The 19,037-nt window shown below is 43.8% G+C and overlaps 1 protein-coding gene across 2 annotated transcripts in view; it reads left to right on the top strand.

Moving 5' to 3' along the window:
• The window catches only part of LOC142767122 (uncharacterized), a 336,953-nt gene that overhangs the window by 211,651 nt on the left and 106,265 nt on the right, over window positions 1–19,037 (top strand). For both annotated transcript variants that reach the window (XM_075868347.1, XM_075868346.1), the window contains 2 exons: window positions 10,346–10,458; window positions 14,781–14,931. In XM_075868347.1, the coding sequence (XP_075724462.1) occupies window positions 10,346–10,458; window positions 14,781–14,931 (264 nt within the window). The remainder of the gene's footprint in view (window positions 1–10,345; window positions 10,459–14,780; window positions 14,932–19,037) is intronic.

Genomic DNA, 19,037 nt, shown 5'->3' with positions numbered 1-19,037 from the left:
ATACTTGATGGCCAAATGAAATGAATCATGAATGATTCATAGATTTTGCGGCCGCGGGGATTGTAATATTTACGTAAGATGTTCATCTGTTGAAATGTGCGAGTGCCGCCACCCACTCATAATTGACAATGTGGCAATTCACTTTGACGAGTTCGGCTGCACTCCGAGTTTCGAAAAAAAAAACACGCATCTTACATCAACATCGCAATTTATGTGTCCGGGAAGTCACCACAGCGTTGACGATTCATTATATTGAGTCATGATCTCTAAGTGCACCATCTGCCGTAATAACCTACAATCATATTTTTTATCGCCGTTACTAAACTTTGCATTTTCATGTACGTGTCAAGACGCAAGCATAGGGCTTTCCATTTCTTTATTTTTTTTCTTGTCCTTTCCAAGGAAGAATACATATTTGCTAACATGTATTGAGAGCGTATGGTGTTAGTCTACGCAAAAGCACTGTCTGTCTTGTTAGTCCCATGTGCTCACGCTGGTTCTAATGATGAAGTGATACCAAAGGCTCAGGTCTGTACGATTTTAAGTAATATACTTGAAATAACGCCCCACCACGGTGGTCTGATGGTTAAAAGAGTGCTAACTCAAGGGTGACGGGATCGAATCCCAACCGCGATTGCTGCATTTTCGGTGGGGGTAAAAATTGTTGAGGGCCGTGTGCTTAGATTGATGTGCACAATAAAGAATCCCAGGTGCTAGGTCGTCAAAATCACCGGCGTCCTCTACTACATTGTGCCTGATAATTATATCGTCCTTTTGGCACAATAAACCCCACATATTGATGATATTATCTAATCTCATGGCAACAAACCTTTATGGAAAATGCAAGCTGGCGTAATCGGAATGCGCGATTTCCTTAGTGATCGGAGTAATAAAAAGGAAACTCGAACACAGTTGGCACCTTCTTTTGAAACCCTGCCCTAGAGGACGCATGACAGCTTCTCTAAAATATGGCTGCTACACGCAGGCTACCCTACTCACCTACTCCAGTCAGTGATGGAAGAGACATTGAAAAAGCTAAAGACATAGAGTTTTGTACATCTAACAAAAGAATACTTTGGCACTAAGATCGTTCAGCGACCACAGGAATGATGGGCAGTACACGGATTCGCCTAATCTTCGTACTTGCGCACGACAAACGCACTTGTGGCTTTGTTTATTATCGTGTTTTGATTTTGTTTCTAATTACAGAAAGGACCATTTTAAAATTCGTTAGACAATTTGAAATGTTAAGCCTAAAAAGCTAAGGTGTTGAAGAGTAAGTGCTGAACTTTTGCTGATTGTCTTTTGTGAGAAAGCAACTTCAAGCCCAACGAAGCCAGCCGGAGCTGGAAGTATGAAAATTAGAGATATCCGTGCACTTACCATCATACTCATGCTCGCTGAAGCGCCAAGTGTGGCGGCTTTCTTAAACAATAGAGCCAGAGTTCCCTCTAGTGTAAATATTATCATCATCCTCAGCCTGACAACGTTCACTGCAAGGCAAAGGCCTCTCCCCTGTTCCACCTGCGAACTCGGTCCTGTGCTTGCTGCTGCCACTTCATACCCGCAAACTTCTTAATCACATCTGCCCACCTAACTTTCTCTCTCCCCGTAACCCTCTCACTTTCTCTGCGAATCCAGAAACTTAGCCTTAATGACCAGCGGTTATCCTGCCTACGCGCTACATGTCCGGCCTATGTCCATTTTTTCTTCTTGAGTTCAACTTTGATATTCTTCACACTGGTTTTTTCTCTGCTCCACTGGGCTTTCTTCTTGTCTCTGAAGGGTACACCTACTGTTTTCCTTTCCATTGCTTGCTGCGTCGTCCTCGGTTTAAGCTGAGCCCTCTTTGTAAGTCCCCAAGTCTGTGCTCCATAGCTAAGTACCGGCAAGATGCAGCTGTTATATAACTTCCTCTTGAGGGATAGCGGCAATCTAGCTGTCTTGAATAAAAAGCACTGCGAAATGTGCTCCACCTTCTTCTTATTCTACTTGTTACTTCAATTTATGGTTCGGCTCCGTAGTTGTTACCTGTCTTAAGTAGACGTAATCTTTTATAACTTCAAGCTCACTATTTATTTATTTATTTATTTTACCATCAGGGTACACAGTACATTTCAGAGGCGAAGGACATGCGCAATAATAAAAAAACAAGGACTACAAAGCAAATGGCTAAAAAATGTTGTCTCTAATTGGGGTAAAAAGATTATTACTCCTAACTCACATCATAATAAAGCAAATGATAACACTAATTTTATTTTTATTACATAGTGAAGGCACAAAGCATTACAAATAAACTGTTACACAAACATACAGGGGTAATTAGGTAATCATTGTTTTTAGGACATTCTTAAATTGAATGGGCTCATTGATGCTTGTTGTTGATGCAGGCAGGGAATTCCATTCATTACAAGTTCTTGGGAGATATGATTGGGCATATGTTACTGTGTTCCAATGGGAGACTGTGACTTTTTGTTTGTGATTACGGCGAAGAGAAATGAAGGGAGCACCTTGGATTAAACGGGAACGGTGTTTCGGATTATAATAGAATATTTTATGAAACAGGCAAATGCGAGTGCGCATTCACCGGTAACTAGTGGAATGAGGTTTAGAGATGCCTTCATTTCAGTGACACTAGCTGAACGATGGTAGTTAGCCAAAATGAAACGAGCTGCACGATTTTGAACGGATTCCAACATGTGTGATAATGTTACCTGACCGGAGTTCCAAACAGATGAAGCGTATTTCATTTGAGGACGGACGTATGTGGTATATAGTAATAACTTTAGTGACGATGGAGCAAGAAAGAAGTTTCTTCGAAGGTAACCCAGTGTTTTATTAGCTATGGATGCTATATGTTCTGTATGTAATTTCCAGGGCAAAGTGTTAGTTATGTGGACGCCGAGAAACCGGTAAGATGTTACAGGTTCAAGGGGGTGACTGTGAAGGACAAGTTGTACTCGACCGAGAAATCCTCATAGACTTGCATTTTTGAATGTTTAGCTCTATTTTCCAAATATGACACCAATGAAGTATGTTATTGAGATCAGCCTGCAGAGAATAAATATCATTGTCATTAGATATTTTACGGTAAATCACACATTCGTCAGCGAACAAACATATTTTGGAAGTAATAGTAGAAGGTAAGTCATTTATATAGATTTGGAAAAGCAGGGGCCAAGTACTGATCCATGAGGAACCCCAGAATCAATCGGTGCAGTGGAAGAATTAACATCGTTAGTGCTGACAAATTGAACACGAGAAGAAAGGAATGCACGAATCCAGTTAAAAACAGCAGGGTGAATTGTTAGAACACTTCGTTTATATAGAAGCAGGGAATGGTTAACTTTAGCAAACGCTTTAGCAATGTCAAGAAATATACAGTCAGTTAAAAAAGCAGAGTCCAAAAATAAATGCAAATCATTAGTAGAAGAATTTAGTTGAGTATCACAAGAAAAAATCTTTCGAAAGCCATGCTGAGTTGGAGAGAAGAAGCTATTATCCTCTAAGAACTTAACAAGATGAGAAAATATTATATGTTCCATTATTTTGCATGGTACACATGTGAAAGATATAGGACGATAGTTAGATGGAGTATGTTTATCACCGCCTTTATGTACTGGAAAAATCGCAGCAGTTCTCCAGTCTTCAGGTAGCACACCATCATGATACGATTGTGAAAATATGCATTTAAAGATGATGGAACTGTATTCTTTGGTATTCTTTAAAAATTTACTATTAATTCCATCAATACCGTGAGAAGACGTTAGTTTCAGGTTGTCAATAATCGTGACGATGTCATGCGAGTCAATCGTGATGGGATCCATCGCAAAATGATTGTACGACTGAAGCTCAGGACGTTGGGTATAATTAGATAGAGAAAACGACTTAATGAATGTATCGTTTAGCACAGTAGAACAAAGATGGTCGGGAACAGGATCGCCGGTGGGTGTAACCAATGGTACTTTAATGGTGCTAAGTGGTTTCATTATACTCCAAAAATGTTTAGGGTTTGTCTTCAGGATATTCGGCAGGGTTACATTGAAGAACGAGGATTTAGTATCCTTTAGCGCTCGCGAATATGCTAAAAAGGCTGCCTTGTACTTTGTCCAGTTGGCCGGTTTAAGTGAATACTTAGCGATTCTAAAAAGTCTTTTTTTTCTGTTAGAAAGTCGGTTTAAGTATCTGTTATACCATTGTCACAAAACGAGCGCTCAAAAAGGGCGCACCGCCAATTTCTTGCGACGAAGCGCCAGAGTGAGGCCGCGAGGTCAACCATAAAAAAAAGAAAACAAACATCAAACGACTCCCTGGGCGCGCGCCTCTCCCCTCGGAAGCGTGGCTCGCCGACAAACCTCCTCACCCCACATCGGCGGCCGAGCAAGCACTCGAAATTTCTAGATGAAAATGGGCGTGGTGACGCCGGGTTGAGTAATATGTCGCGGACGGCCCTGGTATCGTCTCGACCTTTCCCCCAGCCTTCGCTGCGTATCGCGCCGACGAAATGATGAGAACTTTCTGGAATCTCGCGCGGAAGGTATTTAATCGAGCAGTCGAGACGAAAGATCAGGAGAAGACGGAAGTTAGCGCCAGAGCGCGTAGGGTATACCGCCGTGTAGTCGGCGAAGGTTTGTCCGTAGAGACAAAGCGAGAGAAGAAGATGATTTCCACCTGAGGGGTGACGACTCGAGCTACAGGCAAGAGTGTGTCTTTACCGCTATCGAGCAAAGACGCGTGGCAACAGCTGCGTGTGTAAAGCCGACGTGTTTCCGGCGAAGAAGTTTGGAGCCTGGAGAGCGGTCAATTGAAGACGCGAGGTTTCCTGGAAGAGAAACTTCGGCGGGGTTTCCTAGAACAGAAACTTCGGGGCATCGGAACGACAGAGGTTTCCTGGAAGAGAAACTTCGAGGGCAGCGGAACGACAACAACGCTGGACTTTGAGTGAGTGATTCTCGGAAGAGTATCATCTAGACTTTTGTTCCAAGAACTTTGGATTGAATAGGTTTTATATCTCTTTAGTCTTTAAGTGTCTTGGTTGTTCAATGCACGCGACTGCATTGTAGTGCGTACTGTTGTCTGTGTCCGTTGTTTCGGGTGTGGTTGATTGTACTGTGTAGTACGTTGTTTGATTGGTGACATATTGTATGCAAATATAGTGGAGTGTGCATTCTTGTGTATTGTTTTTGATCTGTCATTATTGAGAATATAATTTTGGTTGTTTGTCAACTCTTGGCTCTGACTTGTTCGTTGGGCCACAGCCGGCGTCCGCTGGCGCGCCAAAAAGGACCACTTTTAAATTGTCCACGCTTTCATGGTGCGGTTCGGGGGGCCGATACTTCGGCCCTTGGAATTAGCCCGGCGATCGCCTCCCTAATTAACGGGACCTGTGTGACAACCATGGAGCTTGGTTATTGGAGTACACCCGGCGACGAGGGATATGGAGATGAATTAGTTCAGATTCTTTATTATGGAACAAACACCAATTAGTTTCTACTGAGCGCCCAAGATAACCTGGTAAGAAAATGTCTAAAAAGGAGCACAGTTCATTATTAATGGCTAGATAGTTACCCTCGTTGTAGTCTCTGATGTTCTTGGACTGTTTTACTGATGGTGCATGTGACAAATCGAATGTGAAATGCAAAATATTATGGTCGCTCAGGCCAGGCATGTGCAATACGGGTGACGTGGCAGTCTCTGATGACGTTAGTACTAGGTCTATAAGGAAAGAAGAAGTTTAAGTGACACGTGCGGGTAAGGTGACGATTTGTGTTAAACCAAAATCCATTCAGGTGGTGATAAACTGGTTGGCCTCAGTTGTCGGTGGGTTAGTAAGTGGGCATGCGTGCCACCAATCAATATTCGGGTAGTTGAAGTCCCCCATTAGTATTAGTTGTGCATTGGGATAATGAACCGTGACTTGATTTAGGCAGTCGTGCAAGCTATCACAAAATGACGCATCGCTTGATGGGGAGCGATAGCAGACCCCAACAATAACTTTCTTGAAATTTACATTCAAGCAGCACCACACAGATTCAATGTTCGAAATAATTGGTATGCAGTAGCAATCAAAATGCTTGTCCACGGCCAGCAAAACTCCACCCCCCCACTCTGTCAGAGTGGTCACTGCGGTAGACTACATACCTTTTTTTCACAATGAAACAATTCAGTGTTAGATATCTTGCTGCTAAGCCATGTTTCAGTTAGTGCGATGAGATCGGCTTTCATATCGTTAATTACTGTACATAACTCATCCTTTTTGCGGTAGATACTGCGAATGTTAGTATATAAAATAGAGAGTTCCAATCTCGAGCGGGTAGCACCGTTTTCCCTCCCGTGTCTCTAGCGATCTTTATGCTGAAGAAGGCGGCCAGAGGGGAGTGCTCGAGAGGATGTACCATGCGAATTCGATGCAACTTTCGAGATACCGATCTCAACAGTGGTGTCATCTATGTCATTCTAGCCAAAGGATTTACTGCCAACATGCAGTTTTTTGTACCCAAGTTTATATGGCTTACGCAGGCTTTTGGCATGCTCTCTTAACTTTTTTGAATTTCGCGCGTGGCGGGGCAGAAATCCTCACCTTTAGCAAAGCCACTATTTTTAAGCAAGGAACACTTAGCAAGAACCGTTTCTTTTTGCTTGTATGCAGCAAGTTTGATAATGATCGGCCGTGTTTTCATTTTCATAAACCAACCGAGCCTGTGAGCGCGTATAATGCTATCGCTGTTAGGGCTCAGATTCAGTTTATCAATAATGACGCTCAAAACTTTAGCTTCAGATTCAGTATACGCCTCGTTTTCAACATCTGTTATGCCATAAAAAACTAAATTATCTCGTCGAAAACGGTCCTTTGCGTCGTCTAGCCGATGGAGCAGCGCGCAGGTTTCTGACTCAAGTCGATTAAATTTATCATGTAGCTCATTGAAATCGGCCCGACATTGATGAAGCAATGTAGTCTGGCCTTCAACAGCCTCTAACCGTGCCTTTATATCAGATATGGCTTGAAAAGTGTTTTTCTGCAGGTCTTTTAGCTCACATACCGTTTCAGCAACTGATTTTTGCACTGTTTCCATTCTTATTGATCGCTCAAATAAATCTTTGACAGTTTTAGGAACTTCCGCAAGAGCAGCCGATGATTCATTAGGACCCGGGTTGCACTCAACATCCCCACACAAAAGCAGTAGCAGCGAGCAAAAAGGTTCAAACAAGGCTTCAGGGCATGAAAGCACGACTAGAAACGGATCATCCGATTTAAAACAATGGCGAGGTAGTTGGGACTGGTAACTAACCTGCAAAATGAACAAGAGCGTAGGTGAGCCTCCCATCGTTATGATGCTTCCATGCCCATTGAGCGGCGACTGCGCAGCACTCGGTTTTACACGGGGCGTAGGTGGGGCTGTCGATGTTCTTGCAGCTGCCACGAGTTGAGGTAGAGCAAGATAAGGCAGGAAACCTTCAAGCTAGTCGTGCCGGCAGGAATCCAGCCACTCTAATCCAGGTGAAGTGGCATCGCTGGACACTTCCGAGGCTGTAAGTTCAGTGGCGAACGCACTGGCTAATGGCACTTGCGAACAGTTTCCGCAGCCAGCAGCACCAAAGACGAACTGTAGAATGAACAAGAGCGTAGGTGAGCCTCCCATCGTTATGATGCTTCCATGCCCGTTTATTATCTATCTCGAAGCGCTGTTTTCTTCCGAGGTTGTTCTACACTCATTTTGTTTTCTGCGGATTAATTTTAAGACCTAACTTTCTGCTTTCTTTGCCTAACTCCATAATCATGCACTGTTGTCACCTGAGTTCCGCATCAATTCAATGTCATCAGCAAAGCGCAGGTTGCTAAGGTACTCTTCATTAACTCCTATCCCTAACTCTTCTCACTCTACGCCTCTGAAAACCTTCTGTAAGCACGCGGTAAATAGCATAGGCAAGATTGTACCCCCGTGCCTTACACCCTTCTTGATTGCTATTTTGCTGCTTTCTTTATGAAGCACTAGGGTGGCAGTTGATTCCCTGAATATTTCTTCCGGGATGTTTATAAATGCTTCGTCAACTCCCTGATTCCGCATTGTCTGCATGAGTGCAGATATTTCTACTGCATCAAACGCCTTCTCATAATCTACGAACGCTATGCATAGTGGTTGTTTCTATTCTAAGCACTTTTCTATTACCTGATTGATAGTATGAATATAGTCGATTATTGAGTAGCCTGTTTGAAATCCTGCGTGTTCCTTTGGTTGATTGAATTCTAATGTTTTCTTAATTCTGTTAGCGATTACTTTTGCAAATAGCTTGTATACCACGGGGAGCAATCTGATCGGCCTGTAATTCTTCAAGTCCTTGTCATCACCTTTCTTATGTATTAATGCCGTGGTGGTCTAGTGGCTAAGGTACTCAGCTTCTGACCCGCCGGTCGTGGGATTGAATCCCGGCTGTAGCAGATGCATTTCCGATGTAGGCGGAAATGCTGTAGGTACGTGTGCTCAGATTTTTGTGCACGTTCAAGAACCCCAGGTGGTCAAAATTTCCGGAACCTTTCACTACGGCGTCTATCATATTCATATGGTTGTTTTCGCACGTCAAACTACACATATCAATCAATTCCTATGTATTAAGATAATGCTAGCGTATGTTACAGAGTTCTGGTACTTTTTCGTATGGAGACACTTCGTAAACAAAGTGGCTAGTCTCTCTAGCACAACGTGCTCCCCGTCTTTCAGTAGATCTGATGTTACCTGGTCCCCGCCAGCAGCTTTGCCTTCTTGCATTCCCTCCATGGCTTTTCTGACTTCTTCGATCATTACTGGCGGGATGCCATCTGGGGTACTGCTAGTTCACACCCAGTGCACACCCAGGCATCGTGTATGTTGGGGAAGTGCTTGGCAAGGTACGATGCAGTAATAATATAATGGTACGGTCTCGACTTCGGCTAGTTTTGAAGAAGCAACGACAGAAACTGATTCACAAGAAGCCAATGAATGAGCAAGCATTGTGAGAGAAAGTAGAGGATTTCAAAGTCTCGCTTCAGAACAGGTATACTCAGCTCTCATAAACGAAACCAGCCTTATTGTTGACGCAATAAATGATAATCTGACGAGTATCATTAAGAAGTGTGCAGTGAAAGTTGGAGGTACGGTAGTTAGACAGGACACAAATAAGCTGTCTCAGGAGACGAAGAACCTCATTATAATGCGTCAAAGCATGAAAGCCTCAAATACCACAGACAAAGTAGAATTGGCAAAGCTTACGAAGTTGAATAATAAGCGTAAGGTATCCGATTCAAGAAGGTATAACATGGAGAAAATTGAACACGCTCTGAAGAACGGAGGAAGCATCAAAGCAGTGAAAAGGAAACTTGGGATAAGTAGAAAGCAGATGTAAGCACAAAAGGACGAGGAAGGCAACGTAAATATCAGTATGGATAGGATAGTTTAAGTAGTGGAGGAGTTTTACAGAGAGCTGTGTATATAGGAAACTATATGGCTAAATTAACCAGCAAGCTTGTGCAGGCAAAATTGAAACTGCGGCAAAAAAAAGCATCTGTGCCGTATACACCCGGTCATTTTACAACTTGAAGTGGCAATCATATGTACACATAAATGTTTCTTTTTTTTTTCCTTCACAAAATCAAGCGTCTCTAACCTTACCGACCTTTTTCTACAAGAAACGCCGAAGATGTGTTTAAAAACACGGGCCCATTTTTGTGTTCTGTGCACAAGATTTCCTCTTCGTGTGCCGTAAGGTGCTAAGGGGCTTAGAGATGCCTCCGTAATACGCTAATTAAGCACAAGCAGCCGTTTAACTGTTACCACGTTTACCAAGTTTCATGTTCAGCGCATTGCAATCACTACGCTTATTTTCTTCTGTTTATTCTATGTGTATCTTCGTGTAAGAACTGCAGGAAGGACACATGGGAAAACTGAGAGTCTCGTCTGACTACAAAATAACATGCTAGCTCTGCTAGTGTCTACTCGGTTTATTTGAGCGCGAAGGAAATCTCATATCTAGATAATCCTTGCTTGCACACTTGATAATTTGTGCTGTCCTTCTCTTTAGTACACGATGATTCATAAATAAAACCTCTGCCAGTTGTAACTCGCTTTCAGATCCGCTTCCTCACTCCCTGTATTTTCAGTTGAACTCTAGGACTACAGTTTCTTGTTCTCTTACGGGCGCATTCTGAATATTTGGACAAGCAACAACGTCGCATGTATGGCGGCTGCGCCTAACTTAATGGAAGGCAGCAGCAGACGTGGCCCACGTGCGCATGCACTTCTATTTCGGACATTAGTGCACATCAAAACTTCATCGTGTAACTATAAATTATATTGCTGGTGTCCTCTCGCAGGTAATAGACAGTGCGATGGAAGTGCCCAGGCAACAAGGACGTTCTTGCATCTCGGTTCTAGCCGTTCCGGACCCAGTGACCGACTGGAGCTTGGATTACGCCTTGAGTTTCAGGTTCGTGTCAAAGGCGGCAAGCACCGAAGTCTCACTTCCATATACACATAATTCTTGCCATATCTGGTCAATTTTACCAACAAAGTCACACGGTGTATTTGCTATAGGTGAATATTTATTAGTGAACCTAGTATGACGTCCAGCTTCTGCAACGCTAATTGCAGTATTCGTTCTTGGAAATAAAACACCACGCATTACCCTCCTCAATGAGCCCTAACTTGCTATACGTATATGACACTCGTTTATCTTCCTCGACTCGCGGCCGATGCCCAAGAACTATTGAGCGTGCATTGTGCGATTCAAAATAGCAGCCGGAGCAGGATGAACCCCTTTGTTAGCTTAGGAACGGATAGGACGTGCCAACACACGGCCCGGAACACTTTTACTTGATTAAGTCGTGAGCAACACTGAAATAAATAAGAACAAGGTACCTACCCAGAACCATGGAAAGTCATGTCCTCACCACCTAATTATTTGCCACGGTGTGAAAGGTCGTATCTAAGCTCCACCGCCGTGTATCAACAATGGGTGGAGCTTATATATGCCACGCCAAGCGTCCCATCCAATTTGGCGACCATCTGAAATCAAATTAAAGAAATTGTGCCAGTTTACTGCAACTAAAACAGTGAAACGGTTGAATATTTCTGAGATAAAAATTTTTTGGTCACGTGGTTGCCTTCTGAACTTTCCGAATTGTCGCTTGTATGTTGTTTGTGGAAAATTTCGCTTTAAAAGTACTGCCGCTTCTTTCCATACCAAACTTGGTCTACACGTGAAATAAAGGTTTTAGTGTAATTTGTTTGCAGCTAAGTAATATTAGTGCAATTTTTCTGGCACGTACGCCTCCAAGAATTTAGACAAAATGTGTCAATGTTTGCATTATTTCCCATTGCAGTACTGCACTTTGTATGAATATCTGAGCTATGAATGCGTATTTTACAAAGGTGTATCTTTAGGAAAAACATATTTGAAGCTCTCAAGCTGGTAAACATTACTAGCAAAATTGTCAAAATTTGGAAAATGGTTATTTTTGCTCATATGAGATGCAATTTGCACCATTTGGTGGTCCAAGTAAAATAACCTTTATACCTCACTCAAAAGCAAATAAGCAGTTCTTTTCATACGGCAAATAATATTGTTACATTTTTTGTTTCAAGAAGAAAATAATTTGTTGCCTTTCCCACTGACGCGTATCTTCCCATTCGGTGATACGACAGCTTCCGCCTTGAAATTCCCCATTGCCGTAAATGGGAAGTTCAAAAATATAATTTCTTCTTTAAAACATAAAAAAATTCATAACATATGGCATATGAAAATAACTGCTTATGTTCTTTTGATTTGCGTATGTAGTTTTTTTTTAATTGGAACACCACATGGTGCAAACTGCGTTTCCATATGGACAAAAATGACGATTATCCAAATTTGTGATTTTTCTCCCAAAGTTTAGCAAATTCATAGCTTTGACAATATTTTTTCCTTAAAATATACCTTATGTGAAGTAAGTATTCACAACTGAAATATTCATACAATGCGCAGTATTGCTATAGGAAAAATGCAACCATAAATAAATTTGGCTGAATTCACGATGGCGTATCTGCCAGGAAACTTGCACTAATATTACTGAGCTTCAAACACCTTACAGAAAAAACTTTACTTAACATGTAGACCAAATTTTGTATAGAAAGAAGGAGCGGAGCTATAAAAAAATTTCCACAAACAACAATCAAACGACATTCCGTGAATTTCAGAAGGTAGTTAGTTCTCTGACCAAAACATTTGTTCTCTCGTAAATATTTTAGGAGTTCTCTGTTTTCAACACAGTAAACCACCACGCATTTTTTTCGAATACATTTTAGATGGTCGCCAAATTGGCTGGGATGTTTGGCGTCGAATTACCCTCATGATTTTGTGAAATCTTGTGCGTGTTTCCGGAAAGTGCATGAACCAGGTTTTCCCACTCACTTCAATTAAAGGTATGTTTAAATATTATACGCGCCGTTGAAATGATCTGACCTGTAAGCTATTTATTCCATGTGCCAAACATTTAATCCATGCGCCAGCATATTTATTCCAAGTGTCAACTCGATTAGGCCGCGTACCAGTGAGTTTATTTGAAATTCCACCAGGTTTAATAAAATTTTTTTGTGATTTATTTATTTCTTAATACTGTCAGCCATCTCTGAGGGCTCTTACGAGGAGGATACAACCAAATACGAGCCAACCAATACACAGTTATGTCAGGTGGCAGCGCAATCAATTAATACATGTGAAATACTTTATCATATTGAAAAAATACATGCATTCACTGTTCTGCATCGCTACGCATTTCATGGCTTAATCGCTGCTGCGAAAAAAGAAAACAAAGAAAAAAAACCAAGCAGGCATTCAGACTTATCATCGGGCTGCTCAGTCTCTTAACTACATGTCCAACAATTTTTCGAATTGGCAAAAATCGCTTGCATTTACCACAATGCCTGGCAACGCATTTCAAAGTCAATCACATCTCAAAAAAATAATGAAACACATCACTGCGACAAGAGTACGTCGCCAAAACACAGTCGTGATTAACTGGACTGCTTGCCAATAACTTCAAACCAAGTGGCAGTCACTCAATTCCATGCCCCAGAAACACATGGTTTGCCAACTAATAAAGTCTAAATGTCCAAATATTGTAAAAATATTGTGACGGCAAGACCTTTCGCTCACCTATACATGCTAGAGTATACAAAATGACGTGCAGTGCTATTTCCTCCTAACGTTTTGATTTCATAGCTTCCAATTCAAAAAAACAGTGCGTAATAATTACATTTATGAGTACTAAATGTATTTGCTCATACAGTACATGTTATTCTATATGGTATGTCGCTACTGCATTATTCCGCCTAATTATCTACATTATCGCATATGCAGACTCATGTCGTCTGCCCAGCAGACGGCATTTGACATACCGCGAATGGCCTAAAACATCAACCACTCTCTCAGAACCCTTCCCCTAGTGTATACACACGGACAGCGCTCCACGGCGAAACGAGGGGGGAGGAGAGGGGGGGTCGTTTACCGCCACTCGAGTGGTTTAAAGACGCAATTTCTACGTAGTCCCAGTCCCCCCTGAGGAAGGAACCAAGTCGGTTCCGATACGTTGGGTTTTTTCACGTACATTTATTAGGCGTTTAAATCATTTCCGAACCTGAATCTGCGCTACTTCCAGCGTGTAATGTTATGAAATAATGCACTCCAGAAACGCTGATGGATGCTATGTGCGAGCAAACCAAGATGAATTTGAAGTTAGCTTGAGCTGAAGAGATCCGACGCTGATATTTAACTAACGCAGGTGGTTGTAAGAAACCTCGCGACGCTGGCAGGGTTACGCTGTGGGCTATCGTTGAAATGGCCAGTTGCCACGTTTTATTTTTCCCAAAAGCTCCACGCCTGAAAAAAAAGCTAGTTACCTTGTCTTGGAGGGCACGATTTGTTCACTGATGCAGAAAACATGTGAAGTCGTAATGTTCGTTCCTTGCCAAGGCGTTAACACTGAGGTCTACTCAGCCTAACAGCGGAGCGCCTGTGAGTGCTTCTGGTTTGCCGTCTATTAAACAACCTCGGCAGGACGCTCCCGATTTCTACTCAGTGTCGTGAAAGTCTATGTCGTGAAAGTCTATTGCGTAATCACTATACTGAGAGTTTCGTCTTGTCAATGTGCCATTATGTATCCAACAGCGCACGTAAATTATTAAGAGAGAAAACGAGAACGCACGACAGCGCTCGCTTACAACCTTTGCTGCAAGTCAGTACTGTCGTGCTTTACCGCTGCCTGTCCTGGTCGTTTACTTGCGCTGTTCGATTCATGATGCTACCTATTCAATATGCCTCATTCCTTCAGCGGCGTTTGATTGGCCTTGAAGATGTGGTAACAGCTAAATAAATAAATGCTTTCGCAACATTCACAAATGATCCGCTTCAGTGGAACAGCAATTAAGGGGCTTGTCAGCTTACCCGAAGGTAACGGTTTCGTTCCCGGCTGCTGTGGTCGCATTTTGATGGAGGCTAAATGGTAGAATCCTGTGTGCTGTGAGATGTCAGCCCACGTTAGAGAACACCAGATGGTCAAAATTTCCGGAGCCGTCCACTACGGTGTCCCTCATATTTATATTGTGGTTTTAAGACGTAAAACCTAACATTTTATTGTTTAGCTTTAAAAATAAGGAATCCTTCACTGCACCTCACATACGTGTGACGTGCGCTCAGTCCATTAGCAAGTATGAAAACACGGAACACGGCACTCCTATAAGTCGCCCTTGTGCTTTTCTGTCGCTTCTACACAGAAATCTTAGCTTCACCCCATACATGATCCTGATGTTTGGCCACTACCGGTACGGTGACAACACCTTGGAGAACTGCGCCATTATGCCTCCGACGCGGCATCCGATGGACCTGCCCGAAGAGTGGATCGCCAGAGGCTACAACTTCGACGTGGTTAGCCTATTTCTCTTTCTCCTGCCACACTGCATGTACTGTAAGTAACGTCATTGTTGTCATCTTCGTATTAGGCAAAACACGCATCTTTTTCGTCAATCAGCCTTATCCAGCAAGAGGAGGCACCAACGTACTAGTACGCAGAAAACTCTGCCATTTCGTTCTCAGAAAGCGGGTGACCAGAGGATGTGACGCACGCTCAACCTCCTTTGCTGGTTTTGCGAACCTGCAGTTTTCTTCTTTTCTAATCTGAGGAGGTACAGGGTATGGGCAAGCAGCTGCAGCCATGAATGGGACAAGACCGCTTGTCAAATGGTTCAATCCAGTGGCACAGTCTTTAAAGAAACTTACCTTGTATAAATAAAATATTATGACGCTGAAATGCATACCGCAGAGCAATTACAATTTTAACTGAAAACAAGGTTTAGCCTTCTTAAAGAAAGCTTCTATAAAGGTCTTCAAGAGACAGATCAGCGCACGCGCCATGGTTTACCGCCCCCCCCCACACACACACACAAACGCGCGCGCTCCCAGCCCTGGCTCCTAAATACTCCTAAATACATCGGGAATCGATCAAGTTTCTTGTTCTTTTCTCAAAAGTAGCAGTGCTTCACCGCTTGCCAGCTGCCTGCGATCTCATACCCCAAAAAAAATGTCATCTTTGCATTTCGTCACCTAGTAGCCAGAAACACAATGCACAGTTTCTTTAGAACCAGAAGGATGAACCAGCCTTGTTCGTGTGGGCACTGCGGTAATAGCGCCTATACGCGTGAAGTGTCCGTGGTATCTGGCGCTGTTGTCCACAATTGTAAAGTGTTGCTTGTACGTGACGTCATTGGTCACATCATTGTCTGCTTTATATGTATGCTGTGGTGCAATTATGTACAAATTTGAAATCCGGACAGAGGTGGTCTGTTCCATTGAGTCACACGCGATTGGCCCATTCGAGCCATGACGAATGCTGTGACGTTCTGTGTGACGTGGGCGGAGGTGTCACGTGTCTGTTTTTTTCGGTTTTTCGAAGGAAGATGAAGGAACGGTTGGAAAGACCGTCCGAAAGGAACCGGATGGACTGAAATGGCTGCAAGGTGCCATGGATTGGATTAAAATGTAAGCGCTTCGCGACTTCTTAGCATCAGCGCACTTTGACAACATGGTGTTTCCCACTGCCACGCCTGTGCGGCAGCTGCAGCCGATCAGAGACGACGAAGCGAGGTTAAAGATGCATTTCAAAAGTTCACTGAAGAAGAGTTCCGACAATGTTCTCGCCTGTCTGAACAGTGCGTAGCTTGTGCGACGAACTTTTCCCTATCGTCGGATGCCAGCGAGCAAGTGGCCCTTCTACGGAGAGGAATGTGTTGTGTGCACTGCCATTTTTCGCCGCCGGTTGCTTCTGGAGGAGCGTTGGTCACGAGGAGCACACCGGCAAGTCTCAGCCGGCCGTGAGCAACACTATCTATGAGGTGACGCAGGCCATCATCAACGTGGATGCTAGGAAAAAGCTGGTGAACTGCCCACTGACAACAGCTGCTAAGGATGAGGCAAAGGCGGAGTTTGTGCTACGCGGTTGCATCCTAGGCGTGCTGGCGTGTGCCAATGACACGTTGGTCACATTCGCAAGCCAGAGGGATTTAGATTAGCCAACACTGCGAGCTTCATGTCCAGAAAGGACTATTATGCCCTGAACGTCATGGTCCTAAGTACCGTTAGGATCCTTTCTTATCCGCCCATCCGAGCAATTGTTCAGTAGCGACGCCTAAGCTGGAAAAAGTAATAATGCAACGAATAAAAGCCTCCGGGGAACTGGTACTACTTTGGGCGCCTCTTCGTACTCCTGGGTTGTGCCAGAAGTTTTAATCGCACTTTTTTTGTACATTAAGTTGTTCATAAACTAACATCTCCTGTAACATTATCACTGCGTAGAGGGTTTCTCGAACAGTCGTTTCCGTGCATCTGAGATAGTTCAAAATTCCCGTATGAAACCCTTGGTTCGCCGTAACTTTCGCACCTGCCAGCCTCTCGAATGCGAGGGTAAAATTAGCGGGAGCGCTACTTCTGCAGCACTTCATGTTCTCATATGTGCATACTCCCCATCACCTGAGAGAAGTATATTCGAGAAAATAAAGGGCTCTTTGGGCCTTGAATGCCGTCTTAGTGTATATTGAAGTTAACGCGCTACGTGACGCTGAACAGGCTGAAAAGAGTGTGCTACACTCGCCGGCATGGCTACTGGTGGCGCTGACTGACACTCTCACGTTTAAATTCACATATAAACCCAATAAAGTGGCTGGGGGGATAGCTTCCATGGTAGCTCAGTGGTAGAGCATCGAAGGCGTCATTCGAAGGTCGCAGGTTCAGATCCTGCCCATGTCAAGTTATCTTTTCACCCACTGTTCTTTCTTCATATTTACATTACGATTTGGTCTGATACCTTCCCCTATACTTTACTTGGCTTTATTGTCTGGTGGATCTCATTATAATGTGTAAATCATGGAAAAACGAGCCCTTAAGTATACACTTCTTTCCTTATTTCATTATTGAGGGTTTCGTACTGGCAGACTTAGTGCCTTCAGGTTGTATTCAAAGGGCTATTGGTCAGCTGCCCACTCGTAATAAGTTCACGTGCTTCGTGACTCCGAACAGGCTCAAAAAAGAGTGCCACACTCGACGGCATGGCTACTGGTTGCACTCACCGACACTCTCACGTATAAAATCACATATAAACCCAATAAAGTGGCTGGGGGGATAGCTGGCGTGGTAGTTCAGTGGTAGAGCATCGAACGCGTCATACGAAGGTTGCAGGTTCGGATCCTGCCCATGGCAAGTTATCTTATCACCCACTCTTCTTTCTTCATATTTACTTTACAATTTGATCCAATACGTTCCCCTATACTCCCCTATACTATCCTTTGATCCCCTACACTATCCTTGGATTTATTGTCTCTTAGATTTCATTAATATTGTGTAGAACACCGAAAAATGAGCCCTTAAGTATACACTTCTTTCCTTGTTATATATATATATATATATATATATATATATATATATATAGTCAAGTAGATTCTCCGTGAGTGGTCACAACGGGGTTTATTTCGACGTTTCGGCCTAGAGTCTGGCCTTCACCAATCCTGGTGAAGGCCAGACTCTGGGCCGAAACGTCGAACTAAACCACGTTGTGACCGCTCATGGAGGATCTACTTGACTATATGCAACGCTACGACCACTCAACCACCATGCCTGCCTACGCCTCCGAACACTGAAATAGGTCGAACTCTCAAGTGCTTTCTAGTGAGTCTACCAAAAAAGGACGCCGCTCGCGCTGAGAGTTTGTGCTTGGCCGTTACTGTCGCCATTGTGTATGCTCGCTGTGTGCGGGCTAATAAACGCCATAACAAATTGGCGGAGAGTGCTACGATCCCCTCTAATGACCTTGGAACGACGATATCGTACCCTGCAATCTACCGTGTCTCACGACGCCTCTCAGCAAACGCTTCCTTCCATGCCACCTCCTTGTCCCGGTGTCCCCAGTATCCGCGATTCACCCATATTCACGGGCGCTAATGGCACTGAGGTGGAGGACTGACTCGCCATTTACGAGCACGTGAGCGTCCCCAACAAATGGGACGAGGATGGAAAGTTGAAAAACTTGGTGTTCTACCTTGCGGGCGTTGCAAATTTGTGGTACAACAACCACGCGTCCGATTTCGCAACCTGGTCCGCTTTTAAGAAGGCTATTACCAACGTTTTTGGCCACCCTGCCGTTCGTAAGCTGCAAGCCGAGCAGCGCTCACGCGAACGCGCTCAGCAGGCTGGTCAATGATTCACCAGCTACGTCGAAGATGTCCTGGACTTGTGCAAGTAATCCAACGACAACATGTCCAAATCAGCCAAGATCCGGAACGTCATGAAAGGCATTGATGATGATGCCTTCACGATGCTGCTTGCCAAAAACCCAGGCACAGTGGCTGAGGTCATCACGCTGTGCCAGAGCTACAAGGAGCTCCGCCGGCAGCGTTCGATGACCCGTCGCTCCACACCACGAGCTGCAGGGCTTGCTGGCTTGGAGGCGAGATGTGATCAGGTGGCGCTGCTGGCAGACCTGAAGT

The sequence above is a fragment of the Rhipicephalus microplus genome, chromosome 7 (genome assembly GCF_043290135.1).
Source record: "Rhipicephalus microplus isolate Deutch F79 chromosome 7, USDA_Rmic, whole genome shotgun sequence".
Classification (NCBI taxonomy): Eukaryota; Metazoa; Arthropoda; class Arachnida; order Ixodida; family Ixodidae; genus Rhipicephalus; species Rhipicephalus microplus.
The sequence above is the reverse complement of the archived record's forward strand: the minus strand, read 5'-3'. Positions and strand labels throughout refer to the sequence as shown.